The sequence below is a fragment of the Lasioglossum baleicum genome, chromosome 19 (genome assembly GCF_051020765.1).
Source record: "Lasioglossum baleicum chromosome 19, iyLasBale1, whole genome shotgun sequence".
Taxonomy (NCBI): Eukaryota; Metazoa; Arthropoda; class Insecta; order Hymenoptera; family Halictidae; genus Lasioglossum; species Lasioglossum baleicum.
The window spans coordinates 7970862-7986831 of NC_134947.1; the positions used below are offsets into that span (position 1 = coordinate 7970862).

General features: G+C 40.7%; 1 protein-coding gene across 9 annotated transcripts in view; it reads left to right on the forward strand.

Annotated features, from left to right (window-relative positions):
* Positions 1-15970, forward strand: part of Cask (peripheral plasma membrane protein CASK) — a 601001-nt gene that overhangs the window by 575861 nt on the left and 9170 nt on the right. For all 9 annotated transcript variants that reach the window (XM_076443708.1, XM_076443712.1, XM_076443710.1 and 6 more), the window contains 4 exons: positions 12333-12452; positions 12751-12867; positions 14504-14611; positions 14698-14873. In XM_076443708.1, the coding sequence (XP_076299823.1) occupies positions 12333-12452; positions 12751-12867; positions 14504-14611; positions 14698-14873 (521 nt within the window). The remainder of the gene's footprint in view (positions 1-12332; positions 12453-12750; positions 12868-14503; positions 14612-14697; positions 14874-15970) is intronic.

Below are 15970 nucleotides of genomic sequence, written 5' to 3' on the forward strand. Positions count from 1 at the left end.
CGATCAACAAAAAGACTTTTTCCAAACAGCGAGCAATCATTCGCCACGCGATTCATCGTCACGAATCACCTGGACTTGGCATAGTCAGTGATGCTTCCCTGATTGTACGCGTTCCACGCGCCATTTTCTCGGTCCGTGATACCACCCCATGGTCTTCGCTGCGGATCACCGAAAACCAACACGGCAATTTCGCAACAAATAAATAACGTGTCGTTGTTGAATCGCTTCGAAATTTGCTGACAAAAAGGAAAGTTTGGCTGAACTTCACCTTACGAGACCACATATTTTGCCCCCTTTTCTCGTAAAATCCCGTAGAATTTGACAAGACAATACCAGAAATCCAAGTTCTAACGTTAGGAACTCATTGGTTCAAAATTTATAACTAGACACCGGATTTTACGCATTTGTGAGAAAAACGACTGGATGCAATTCAAAACAGTTGAAAGATTCAAAGACTCAAAGAAAGAGTATTAACATATTATTTTGACTACATTAAAATTATTAGTGAAATATATATATATAATATATATTTAGCTCCTGTGTTTTGCAATTGATGCACAAACTTTTTATTTTGCAGAATCTTGATGCAAAATAAAAACTTTCTCTCTGATTTGCAACAAACTCCAGTGAAATAGATGTTTATTTTCTTTCTTATTATGTTTAATACGTTGAAAATTATATAATAACAGTTTTTGCCATAAATTCATCAAATCCGCTGTCTAGTTATGAGTGTTTAAACTTGAGCGATTCTCAGCGATTTCGATAGGTAAGGGCGCCGCCATATTGGTATGTAATCAGGCACCGTCCAACCAGCGGAGCCGCTAGAAGGTTGGTCAGGGTTAGGTTCGTGTTTGGAGGGTGGAATCTACGTTATCGACATCACCGTATTCTTGCGAAAACACTGAAATCGTTCAACTTTAAACACTGATAACTTTTGAACCGTTCATCTCCCAGGATCGAAACTTGGATTTTCGGTATTTTCTCGGCTAAATCTACTGGACTACATAGGGAAAGGACGAAAATTCCTGGTTACGCAAGGCGAAGTTGAGCCGAAAGTTTTAGTTTTCGACTCTCGACTCTCGAGGTGTACTCACAGACATTAGCGCTTTGTTCGATCGAATTACTGTTACTGTGTAAGCTTCTGTTACGAGTCCTATGCATATTAATTAATGATTGATATTCGATATTAGGAATGATTGTATGGGCATGTTACACGTAATCCGGTTGAGAACGTTCGCCGCTGTTCCAGAACCGCGTACAACCGCGGGGGTGTCATTGTATTATGTTTCTTGCCGATCATTTCAAGCAAGTAAACTGGCTTCTTACATGAAACACACAGCAGGAACGACTGGTTCCCAGGATCCGAGAGATCGATCCGGTGCGAATACCGGATTATTCGCACGGCTAATTCGAACGAGTTTAATCAGACAGTGTACCTTGGTAATATTAGTGCCCCGAGATATTAGAGATCCTGATAGAGCTAACTACCATGCTGGTGAAATACGTATTGTGCTAAATTCCCCAACTATTTTAGCCCATTTGTCTACAGGGTGTCTCAAGATGGTATAAACGTGGAGGGGATGATTCTACATCAGAAAATATAGAGGAAATTTCTTTAGGCCCTTCGGGCCTAGCCGATTAAGATGGTCAAAACTACCCTTAGAGGTTTTTCAACGGCTCTTGAACCATTCGAAAGCTGACCAATAAAAACCCATCTGAGTACCAAAAACTCCAAAATTATTTTTGTATATGTATTTTACTAAAAAATATTATTTAAATATTTCTAAAACATGAAAAAATATTGTTAAAATCATATATGTAAGCCATATAATAAGAAATTGAGAAAATAAAAAATAATGCATGGTAAAAAAAAACTTCGTGGTGGGCAGGGATTTGAACCCTAGCATATCTGTAATTCGATGCCTTAACAATTGCGCCAACCGGTGATGTATATATTCCACAGGAGACGATTTTTTCACTCTTTCAAATCGCATTTCTGAGGTAAAAAAAATTGCTGAATTCAATGTGGTAACACTAATTAGAGCTTAATGTACCCCCACGGTAAAACCTGCAAGTCTAGCTTTCCTTCTAGCAGCAAAAACGTCGAAGCAGTTTGGTTTTTATTGTTTTTGACAATGATCTCCCACAACAATTAATCTGAAAAAAATCTAGGACACTGCTTTTGATGGTAGCTTGTTAGGGCACAAAACAGTAAAATAGCATGTTTTCATATTTTTGAGAAATCTTCATTTTTCCGACGTTTTGAGTGTTCTTCATTTTTCACGACCATAGTTTGTAACCAAAAAATCTGAAAAAATTCTATAAAATGCGTCTTAAGACCCGACACGTGCCACATTTTTTTCAGAATTTTAGAAAACATCCGAAAGCGGAAAATGAGCGGAAAAGCGCGAAATCTAATTTACCCTGTAACTACCCTCACGGGCAAGCTAGAGGGCTGAAATTTTACTCAGATGGGTTTTTATTGGTCAGCTTTCGAATGGTTCAAGATTTGAAAACCTCTAAGGTCTGTATCGACCATCTTAATCGGCTAAAATTCAGGATATTCTTAGAATAGGAATCGTCTGACGTGTCTGTTCATGACCAACTCATTCTACTTCTTAAAAACAGTCTCAAAAACAGAACTTCGTATCGAAAAATCTTCTAAAATGAACCGTTAAATAAATATCAATTTGCGCAGAGGAAAAAGTGGTTTCAAATGTCCTCAGGAATCATCCTTTCCAACGAAATACATTTTTGGGACATTCCGTATTTTATGTACAGGGTGATTCAAAAGTATATTTCAAAATTGTTTTTTTTACTGCATTCTATAGTACTCATCGCGACGAACAGAAGTCTCAATGGAACTGTAGGGGCCTCAATTCAACCGTTCTCTTAGAAAACGTCTCTAAAGATTCGCCAACTGTTTTATTCCATATGTCTACAGGGCGACTTAAAACGACCCGTCAAGTTCGCGTGCCTAGTGTTCTCAAGAAGTAGAATGAGTCGGTCACGAACAGACGCGCGAGACGATTCCTATTATTCATTTAGAAATTTCTCGGAAAGGAGGAGACAAATAAAAAAAATTTGTTCTATATTGTCTCGTGTATAATTGAAACACCCTGTAGACATATGAAATGAAATAGTATACGAAACTTTAAAATCGTTTTCTAAGAGAACGGTTTAGAAACGTTTATAAACTCCAAACGCATAAAGATCCGCAGTCTACATACACATTTGTTCGATAACATATTTTCCATTCTCTTCTATTACTTTTTGCCATTTTTAGGTGACTTATCATGTTAATCGATAAACCTATGATAGATATCTTAATTTTATCTTTGAATTTTGATTTAAATACGCTACGAACTTCCGTTCCAACCTGATACAGTAAATCCTCTACGGTCGCAAAAGCCTTGGGGAGGTTCTTTTGCAAAGTTCGTAGGCGGTCACTATTTTTTTTGAGCTTCAAAGACCGAGCCGAACGTAGAGAAGCGACCGCGACTCTCCGCGTCTCTTTCTTTCCCACACTCTGTCCTTCCTTGCGCCCGAAACGTTCCTCGTCAATGAAACCACTAAATACAGTTGAAATTACATCGTGTTTGGTCTTATTTTAATTAGAAAAGTGCCACAAATATATTGGTGACAGTTTCATTAAAAAATAAGTAATAATAAAGAAGATTAAATATTGGTGTTACATTGTGAGGACGCACGGGCCTTTGAACTGCGCCGACGCGACGACTGCGACTCTCCGCGTCTCTTCCTTTCCCATACGCTGTCCTTCCTTGCGCCCGAAACGTTCCTCGTCAATGAAACCACTAAATACAGTTGAAATTACATCGTGTTTGGTCTTATTTTAATTAGAAAAGTGCCACAAATATACTGGTGAAAGTTTCATTTAAAAATAAGTAATAATAAAGAAGATTAAATATTGGTGTTACATTGTGAGGACGCACGGGCCTTTGAACTGCGCCGACGCGACGACTGCGACTCTCCGCGTCTCTTTCTTTCCCACACTCTGTCCTTCCTTGCGCCCGAAACGTTCCTCGTCAATTAAACCACTAAATACAGTTGAAATTACATCGTGTTTGGTCTTATTTTAATTAGAAAAGTGCCACAAATATACTGGTGAAAGTTTCATTAAAAAATAAGTAATAATAAAGAAGATTAAATATTGGTGTTACATTGCGAGGACGCACGGGCCTTTAGTAGTGGTTCACACCTATATACCCGAGCCGAGATCAGATTACTACAGTGGAGACAGTAGCGCGTTATAACTAGTTGGGGCCTTGGGCAAAGTAGAATGTCGGGGCCCCTAACCCCAACGAAATCACTTTGTGAGAAAAACGTAGATTTAGGATCTTGGTTTGTGTTCGGGGCCCCCTTTTGCTTGGGGTCTCAAGTTGCCCATAGGGTAACGCGCCACCGAGTGGAGGGGATATTTTTTTGCATTTATCGTGTTGGACCTTTTTGCGACTATAGAGGATTTACTGTACTTTGATGTCGCTGCTTATGCAGTCCCTTACGGTGCCGCCTGTTGCGGCCGCCTTTCTGTATCATAGCACGGCACGGCCCTGATCGGGTAACGCAAACATTAGCGAAGATTGTTTAACGTTGAACCCGAGAAACGCAAGTTTTATTGGCAACTCGTAGGACACACTGTTCCATAGACAGAGACGAGAACACTTTTTGTCCGTGAAACATCGACGAAGCGGTGGTAGAGTCTCTCTTTGCTTAACTTGATCATTATGTGTACAGCAAGATAATACTCTTCGTCACACGAAATATGTTTTCCCGCGGCGTGCTTCGATGCATGCTCTCGCTACGTTTCATGCACTTACGCTTGTTTCACACGATTCCACTCGCAAGCACATCGTCACAGCATCATCATGATGAAAGTTTGAACGAGAGTTCCGGCTTTTGATTGTCAATCGAGAATCAACGTCTCGAGGTCACCGTCCAATTTCCATTCGACGATCACCTGAAATCTGTTCGGCGACGAACTTCCGAAATGTCGAACGACCGAGAAATTCAACGTAAAGAATCGTGTGTATTTGTCTACGTACTCGGTACCACCGATCGAACTTTCAACTATGTCGACGGAACAAATGATAAATTAATTTACAGGTGATTTTTCATTCTCGCGGGTCTCCGGGAAAAAATCCGAAAAGGCTTCATCTCTGCTCCATGTTTCAGACTTCATTTGTTCGATGATTTTCCACGAAATCTTACGGTCTTTTCATTTCCCAGGAAAATTCCCGCTGTTGACGCTTTACCGACCGGAAGCCTATTCAAACGGGCTTCGAAATTTTTCTGAATAACGTTGGAGAGACTCCATTGTTTGTTATCAAAACATTCATTACGAAACCTTTAACTAAAAAATGCTGTACTTCGTTGAAAGATTCCTGAGATCATTTGAAGAAAATCTTCATTATTTACCAAATTTATTTATTTCTTCGGGTATATATCATTGGAAAATGGCCAAAAATTTCGATACACACCATGCTTGTTTATAAAATAATGTGAAATAGTTATTTGTTAGTTATACCTGCCGTCACGAGAGAACCGTACCGTTTCGCGCAGCTTGGAAGCTGGTGGGGGCGCAGCGAGCCTGTCATCTCTCACTCCACTACCCACTCCCCACTTTCTTGAACCAATTAGGGCGAAGATGCGCAGCGACGAACGAAAACTGGTCTTCATGCGGTACGGTTCTCTCGTGACGGCAGGTGTAGTGCTCCGTAAACCTACTGTTAAATACAGATAGGTTTTAAATAATCTATACAATTTCGTTGACTACGTAAGGGTTAAACAAAGCCGCGAAGATGGTTTTCCCAAAGTTTAAATCGCGTCAGGAATCATCCGTTTCAAGGAAGTACATTTTTGGGACAGACTGTGGATTTGTTTAAGTCAGTGCTCGGATTTATTTACTCACGACGGCCGAGTTTCGAAGGCTACGCCCCCGACCCGGCCCCTCGCGTCCTAATCAGTGTCGCCAGATCGAGGAAATCGAAGGATTACAGTTTACCCCCTCTCTGATGACCAGATCAGTCTACGGCACGGACACCGTGGTCTACGCCAGGCATGGGCAGAAATAGCACGCGTGCTAGTGATTTTCAAGGAGTACCCCCACTTCTCCCGGCCGCGCGTCTCAATCCCCTTGGCGGCCATAGTTGCTCCGAGCACTTGGGCCGCCACGGGGAGCGAGACGCGCGGCCGGGAGAAGTGGGGGTATTCCACAGATATTCCTTGAGATTCCCTAGCCCGCGTGCTATTTCTGCCCATGCCTGGTCTACGCACTGATATATATACTATGGATACGGTATTCGGGTCCTAGCCACGTCGGGAATTGATCGTAGAATACAATGCCAGTGCCGCCAGGGAGTGTCAGGCGTACTACAAAGCAGCGCCACCTGAAGGGATCCTCTATACTTTGCCATGAGTTCGCGTCCCTTCAGGTGGCGCTGCTTTCAATCGAGTTGATTGGACGAATTCGAACACCATGGTGTCGATGGCGTCCAATCAACTCGATTGAAAGCAGCGCCACCTGAAGGGACGCAAACTCATGGCAAACTATAGAGGATCCCTTCAGGTGGCGCTGCTTTCAATCCAGTTGATTGGACGCCATCGACACCATGGTATTCGAATTCGTCCAATCAACTCGATTGAAAGCAGCGCCACCTAAAGGGACGCGAACACATGACAAAGTATAGAGGATCACGGAGGTGAAGAGGAGTACGGGGGATATAGTACGCCTGATACTCCCTGGCGGCGCTGGCATTGTATTCTACGAGCAAAAAATGGCGTCCAATCAACTGGATTGAGAGCAGCGCCACCTGAAGGGACGCAAACTCATGGCAAACTATAGAGGATCCCTTCAGGTGGCGCTGCTTTCAATCGAGTTGATTGGACGCCATCGACACCATGGTATTCGAATTCGTCCAATCAACTCGATTGAAAGCAGCGCCACCTATTGGGACGCGAACACATGACAAAGTATTGAGGATCACGGAGGTGAAGAGGAGTACGGGGGATATAGTACGCCTGATACTCCCTGGCGGCGCTGGCATTGTATTCTACGACAGGCATGGGCAGAAATAGCGCCGAAGCTAGGGAATTCTCGGTGGACGCCTACTTCTCCCGCCCGCGCGTCTCGCTCCCCGTAGTGGCCATAGTCCCGCGGAGCTCTTCAGGCCCGTACCTACCACACGCCGTATGCACTGCGCGTGGCGCGTTGGGGCGACTCGCGTACCCATAGGTTTCCACATTACCCATGAGGTACTATACTCAATGCGTTTTTTTTGTAAGTGGTTTCCCCTGTAGGCCTATTCCACTGCGCGACACGATAATTTTGAAAAAATAAATGTGGAAAATTGTCATGGGTAATGTGGAAACCTATGGGTACGCGAGTCGCCCCAACGCGCCACGCGCAGTGCATACGGCGTGCGGTAGGTACGGGCCTGAGGAGTTCCGCGGGACTATGGCCACCACGGGGAGCGAGACGCGCGGGCGGGAGATGTAGGCGTCCACCGAGAATTCCCTAGCTTCGGCGCTATTTCTGCCCATGCCCGTTCTACGAGCAATTACCGACGGAAGGCTGTGCAGCTGGCTTATGGCAATACCGTATCCATAGTATATATGTATATCAGTGGGTCTACGGTCTTAGTGGGGGACGTCGGCAGATGAGGTACAAAACCGGCCTCATTTCCTCTCCTCCTTTTCCCCTTCCACCCATTGCAGCATCATGCGCACACTTCAACGTCCCCCACTCCAAATCGGAGACAAAATCAAAGAACTTTCGATAGAAATGAGGTAGAGCGACGAAATTTTTTTAAAATTAAAGCTGAAACTTTGCAGAATATGGGAAAAATAGGGAGATTATGGTAAGAACGTTTTTTAACGTTGAGAAAATTCGTTAAACCTCCACAATTTCAAGAAAATTGTGGTTTTTCCAATAGCACGCGTGGAAAAATTTTTTTTTGAACATGCTGTACTTCATTTCCTGTAGATTTTTTCACGCTGATTTCAAATCTGGTCTCAAAATTTTTCTACGACCTCAGGATATTGCAAAATCGATTTCTTGAAATCGTGAAAGTTTAACGAATTTTCTCAACGTTAAAAAAAACGTTCTTACCATAATCTCCCTATTTTCCCATATTCTGCCAAGTTTCAGCTTTAATTTAAAAAAAATTTCATCGCTCTACCTCATTTCTAGTTCTAGTTCTTTGATTTTGTCTCCGATTTGGACGAAAGGTCCCACTGTGTGCCGTGGACTGTTCTGGTCATCAGAGAGCAGGGACCTAAGGACTGAGCGTAAAGTAGGTTTATGGATGAGAGGGGGCGTGCCGCGAGCGGGGAGGGATGGTTAACTGCGGCCATCTTGAGTGGAACCACACTGTGGTGCACTCTATAGGTGCCTTTAAATACTAGTGTAGCGTCTGTACTACATTTTTAGCATGGAACAGAACCTTCCACAAAACACACTGGCATTTTTACAAATTAATGTGTTTCAACGCGCAGAAAACACAAGGCCACGACGATTCACCAACTTTACCGCACATGTACTGGCACAAAATGGTTCTGGCGTACCGCGACCGCGTATATTCTACAAACCACGTGCTACAGACGCTACACTAGTACGTAAAGTCGTCTATAGAGCGCACCACAGTGTGGTCCCACACAAGATGGCCGACAAGTTGCTACCCCTTCCGTCTTTCGCCATACCCCCCGCGGGTTACGCTCAGTCCTTAGGTCCGTGTCAGAGAGGGTGTACACACTGATGCCAAGGCTGTGGTACTGTGGTGCTAAACCATACCCCCACCATAGCCTACTATTGCCCCTACGTTGTTTTCCAACGCGCCCGCGCGCTACACTCACCAGCGTATCACTCTACTGTATCCGTAGAGGTACGCTGGTGAGTTGGTGAGTGTAGCGCGCGGGCGCGTTGGAAAACAACGGAGGGGCAATAGGAGGCTATGGTGGGGGTATGGTTTAGTACCACAGTACCACAGCCTTGGCATCAGTGGGTGTACAGCATCTCACCGTGATTCCCCTCATCTGGCGACACTGATTGGAGTGTGCGCATGGTGCTGGAATAGGATAGTGGAAGGGGAAAGGAGGAGAAGCAAGAGATATCCATTTGGATATCTATCTGGCGACACTGGTCCTAATTCGGAGCTCCTCAGGCGCGTTTCATACTCGCTATCACGGTCAGAGGACCTAAGGACATAACCCGGGGGGTGTGACAAAAGACGGAAGGGGTATCAACTTGTCGGCCGTCGCGAGTAAGTAAATCGGAGCGCTGTTTTAAGTATTGCGAAATGGCGGCCGGTAAGTAAGGTGTTAAAGCTGGGCCAGTAGTAAAAATGAGTCGGGAATCGGTGTGTGTTGGGTGAGTATCGCGAATTCGTTCAAAGTCATCATGATCGTGCTCTGATCGCGACACCAGTTTTCAAGGTCTACGCATTAGACTACCCGGTAGTCCTCTTCTTTTTTATCTTGTGACCTGCTGGAACACCCATCTCACTGTGGGAATCCCACTTCCCTCCTTATGGTTATGGCTTCTATGTAAACTGGCTGACTGAATGAAATCTATTTTACCATTTAGACAAGAATACGCTTACACGGAGATTCACATATATTTCTACGGAGTAGCTCTTTTTATACTTCTACTTGCGCGCGTACAATGCTAATTGTTCGAACGTTTCGAGGAGGATGCTGACTAGCATAGAGACTGCTAAGTGTTTGAAATACAGCCTATATTATAAATATATTATCTATATACAGGGTCATCAGGGTTTTTAAACGGCCAAACTTTAACCAGCTGTAGAGGACACCAAATGGAACAACTTTTACCCCTATCACTTTTTTTGTTTCGGCCTTGATTTCCAGATAATTGCAAAAAGCATCATTTTTTGAGTTTACATAAAATTAAATATCTCAGGACTCCAATGATGAATCTCGATGGTTTTTCCTTTGTTTAGTTTAAAATAAGTAGGGGCATCTTTTTTATTGAATAAACTTTTCTGTATGACCTTCGGATCATGGTTTTTTTGGCGTGGGGCACACCGTGGAGCCTGAAAGAAATAAGTTGGAAAGTGGCGGTGTGCCCCACGCCAACAAAACCATGATCCGAAGGTCATACAAAAATGTTTATTCAATAAAAAAGATGCCCCTACTTATTTTAAACTAAACAAAGGAAAAACCATCAAGATTCATCATTGGAGTCCTGAGATATTTAATTTTATGTAAACTCAAAAAATGATGCTTTTTTGCAATTATCTGGAAATCAAGGCCGAAACAGAAAAAGTGATAGGGGTAAAAGTTGTTCCATTTGGGGTCCTCTACAGCTGGTTAACGTTTGGCCGCTTAAAAACGGATGACCCTGTATAGCTCACACGTCACACTCTGATCGAATTAAAGGAACGTGCGTTATGAATGTCATAGCAATTATATACATATGTTATATTTATATAATACGAACTATATCTCTTCTATTTTATTTTCATCTGTACATGTTCACGGAATAATTTCTGTCGCCGACAATGTTCTGTATCTATTCTAATCGACTTTCTGGTTCTATTCAGGAGTACATTTTAACACGCTCACTGTCAAACGATAATTATCTTTCTTCAGATAAATCATTTTTAGTACTCGAACTGGATCAACTTCCAACAATCGGTCGAATTGAACTGAGCTAAAATTTTGCACGTAGCCTTGGTTTGCTTTAGGAACATGTCTTCGGCGACTCGAGAAAACATTTCTTTAGTAAAAATTAACCTTCATCCGTCCATTGTGTCGATTCGACACAGTTTTCCCGAAATAAGTTACACTTTTCTGTTGTTTGTAGGTAAATTCAGGGACCATAACTGTTACAATCAAAAAGAAGAAAAGTCACAGATAACGAGTATTTCATCGACTAAAATCGTGTTGTTACTAATTAATTGTAAGGATTATAAGTAACCGTAAATTTCTCTTGTTGGTAAATGTTATCGTTGGGATCACTTATAACAGTTATCGATGAGAGAAGTTCCTTTCGATCGCTCATAACAGTTATTGATGAATTGGTAACAGTTATTATTAAATAGTACAACTTTCAAATGGTAGTCAATCAATTATTTCATAAATTTTTTATTCGTAAAATTAATTACAATCAAAATTTAATGTGATAACAAAAACAGATTTTGTGTTGTTCTTATGGTGTTTGTTGATTCGTCTTTTTGTACGAAACCATCTCAATAAATTTCACAGACTTGCTCCATCCGAAAAAGAGTAGACAACCCAATAATTAAATAAGCAACCACAATGAATTTTCTCATCGATAATTATCATGAACAAGTGAAAAGAAATTCGATCATCGATAACTGTTATGAGCTATCGAAATAAACTTATCTCACCGATAACTTCTTTGAGCAATCGAAACAGTTTTTCTTCATCGATGACAGTTATCGAGGAGGATCCAATTTTTTGGACACTAATAACTGGTATTTGTAACCAAAAAGTATAAAAATCGACATTTGTTAATCATTTTGTTCTTTGATTTTCTTTCTTTATATTTTATGTACCTCAAATTTCAATAATAATCGACTTTTTATTAATGATTTTTATCGTAGAAAATTTTTAAACAACTGTTATTTTTTGTCCCTGTTTTTGAAAGGTGTACGAATACTTTCTACACCCACTGTTTGTGCAAAATTTAAGCTCGATCCGATTTGACCGATTTTTAACTGTTACAAACGATTTTAAAAATTCTACTGTTATCATATCGACAAATTCTCGTACGATAGTTAACGTGTTAATGTGTGGAAGAAATTGTAAGAATGGATTTGAAATTCCACGATTTCGAAATGTCAAAAAATAATTTAAATCTCAACAACACTTTCCAACAACTATAAATCCATTTTTCCAACGTCGTTCCCGTGTTACAAGAACAGCTTGCATACATTGTTCTCTTTACAGTTGAACATTTAGAGTTACGGTTGATTAAAAGATTGTGTAACGTAGTAAAAAAAAGAAAAACAACATAGCTCATTGAGAAAACATTTGAAGAATTCTATTCGAGTTTTTTGATTTTGTTTATTAGCTCTCTGACGAATATGGATGAATATGTTGCGGTTGATGAATTAAATACGATTTCGATGATTCGTTTGTTAGTTTGTTTGTTAGTTCTGTTGTTTGGTAATGCAGCATAAACAACGATATAGGTAATACTCTACGGAGATTTTCGAAGTGTGCAATAATTGGACCAGGATCTGTTTCCTCGCAGAATATTTTATAACCGGTCTCTAAGTCCTCGATTAGTCTGAGATATGTGATTAACGAATGTTTCACGTTTCCAGTGAATTGCTCAATATTCGGCCGAAAAAAGAAGCAATACAAGGATAAGTATCTCGCTAAACACAACGCAGTGTTTGACCAGCTGGATCTGGTCACCTACGAGGAGGTCGTCAAACTTCCGTGTAAGTGAAACATTTGTCTCTAACACAGCGGTTTCCAACCTTTATGCTACTACGCCACCCTAAAAATATTTTTTTTCCGCGCCTCCCTATTTATACCCGACTTTGTACTATTACGTTACGATGTGAAGTTTATTTATTTGTAGATATTATGGTATGAACATTAATTTTCTATTAAAAATTTTGGCGCCTCCCAGGTTGGAAACCGTAGCTCTAACATGAAAATACAGATTAGTATATGCGTATGTCGTAGCGTTAATTTTATCGATCTATCGTTAATATTTTTCGAACGTGTCAACAGATCCTGCATTCCAACGGAAAACACTAGTCTTATTAGGAGCTCATGGTGTTGGTCGTCGGCATATAAAAAACACGATCATCGCGAAGCATCCCGACAAATACGCCTATCCTATTCCACGTAAGTAGAAAACAGTCTTTACCATTTTTATAGTACAGTAAAATCGCGATTCTTGTCAAACAGCCTTTACCATTTTTATAATACAGTAAAGTCGCGATTCTTGTCAAACAGCCTGTGCTCTGCACGGACAACTATCGCATAGCGACATTATTTTTTTATGACCGCGTCTACCGCGCCGACTGGCCGAGAGTAAAAACGAAAAGCCGAACCGTAGAGAAGAACAGCATGTAAATACGAAACGCGCGGTCGATGCGTATCGGTGTGAACCACTGCTAATCGACGTAATCGAATGTACAAAACTTCTTTATTTATCCTTATTTTTTTATAGAACTGTCGCCAACTCATTTCTGACATTTTTCTGATTAAAATGACACCAAACACGCTATACTTCCAACTGTATTTAGTGGTTCGACGTAATCGAATGTACAAAACTTCTTTATTTTTCATTATTTTTTATGGGACTTTCGCCAACTCATTTCTGACATTTTTCTGATTAAAATGACACCAAACACGATATACTTTCAACTGTATTTAGTGGTTCGAAGTAATCGACGTAATCGAATGTACAAAACTTCTTTATTTATCCTTATTTTTTTATAGGACTGTCGCCAACTCATTTCTGACATTTTTCTGATTAAAATAACACCAAACACGATATACTTCCAACTGTATTTAGTGGTTCGAAGTAATCGACGTAATCGAATGTACAAAACTTCTTTATTTATCCTTATTTTTTTATAGGACTGTCGCCAACTCATTTCTGACATTTTTCTGATTAAAAAGACACCAAACACGATATACTTCCAACTGTATTTAGTGGTTCGACGTAAACGAATGTACAAAACTTCTTTATTTATCCTTATTTTTTATGGGACTTTCGCCACATTATTTCTGCCGTTTTTCTGATAAAAATAAGACCAAACACGATATACTTCCAACTGTATTTAGTGGTTCGACGTAATCGAATGTACAAAACTTCTTTATTTTTCATTATTTTTTATGGGACTTTCGCCACATTATTTCTGCCGTTTTTCTGATAAAAATAAGATCAAACACGATATAATTTCAACTGTATTTAGTGGTTTAATCGACGATGAAAGTTTCGGGCTCAAGAATGGACAACGAACACGACGTGGACGCCTTTCTCCATACACTGTCCTTCCTTGCGCCCGAAACTTTCATCGTCGATTAAACCACTAAATACAATTGAAATTATATCGTGGTTGGTCTTATCGTTATCAGAAGAACGCCAGAAATAAAGTGGCGAAAGTCCCATAAAAAAATAATGAAAAATAAAGAAGTTTTGTCATTGGATTAGTAGTGGTGCACACCGATATACCCGAGCCGAGATCAATCATAGCCGCCCCGCGTACGCGGTAGCTGACAAATATCGCGACTTTACTGTAGTTACAATATTCCACTAAACACAATGTGTTGTCCTAGTTATTATTTATTTATTTATTTATTTACAGTTTAACGATTTTATATTAACGAAACACCCTGTGCAACAGTATTTTTTAATTCTTCTAATGTTTTTACGGTTTTTAATTACACCTACTCATATTTTTGTCACAAATGCATAAAATCCGCTGTCCATTAATTAACCATAACCAAATGATGGAATATTGTTTCGCAGATACAACGAGGCCTCCGCGAAACGACGAAGAGAATGGTCGCAATTACTATTTCGTATCGCACGAAGAAATGATGGCCGACATAGCAGACAATGAATACCTCGAATACGGTGAGGAAAAATAGCCATTTTGAACAGCGCAGATTAATCGAGAATTGTTAGTGATAAATGATTGAATAATGTATTTTGTTATATAGGCACACACGAAGATGCCATGTACGGCACGAAACTCGAAACGATTCGTAAAATCCATGAAGAAGGAAGGGTAGCCATATTGGATGTCGAACCACAAGCCTTGAAAGTGTTACGCACGGCAGAATTTGCGCCTTATGTCGTTTTCATCGCTGCTCCAGTATTCCAGAACATGACCGACGTAAGTACCGTGCATCGATCGTTAATCTCCTGGGGAGACTGGGGATGTAGCTAACTATTGCCACGGGGTTAACTAGTTAGACGATTAATCGACCATTGACGAGATTATGAAGCTTCAGCACTTCCGCTTAACCAGAAATTCCCTGCCTCTCAAAGTATTTCGAGCGGTACCCTTAACTTAAATTGTTTCTCTCGCTAATCATCACTGTACAAGACTGTACGATAATTTGTCATTCTAAAATCAAATCCGAAAGTAAAATTGCTCTATCGCGGCAACATTTTCCGAAAAACATTGATTCATGTAAAAATGCATGATCTCGATTAAAAACAACATGTTGCGCGAGAAATAAACATGCGAGACGGTTCAGGTTTGAGTGAAAAGTGAGAGGGGACTCTCCCCCTATACAGGGTGGTCCATCTAAATGCAGGCACCCTAAATATCTGCTTTATTTTAGATTGCATAACAAGGTGAATGATTTGCAGATTTGATCTCCTCCATTTTTCCGGAGTTTTAGAGTAAACGGGCTCTGAAAGAAGGCCCGTGACCTTGAATGACCTTGAGCAATTATAGTCACTGAATTCGTAATGAAAGGGACTATCGTTGTAGACGTTTAAGAAAGGGTAGTTCCATTTAAAAAAATGTAGGTGACCTTGATATCTAAAACAAATGATATGAAAACAAAAATTTCTTTGGTATCGTGTGAGCCCCATTTTACCATTCAACTTAGTCCTCAAGACATTTAATGTATCTTTGAAAACGACGAAGATATTCGAGGTGAAAACGTTAGGTGACTCACCTTGTGTAGAGAAAGAAAGTTGAGCACACGAATAAGAGTTATACGCTTCATCATGGAACTATATTGTAATTTTAAGGGATCATTAAGAGTATCGATAATGAATACCAGTAAAATCTGTCGCTACATATCTCATATATCGGAATAGAATGCCTAGGGTACTCGGGTGGATACCGGTTGTCCTTATCTAGTCATATTTAGTCCATAATTAGCGCGCAGTGGCTCAGTGGATAGAGGTGGTGCCCAAGATGGATCGAAACCCACCTTAAACTGTAGGTCCCGTCGCTGAATAACCATAGCAGTT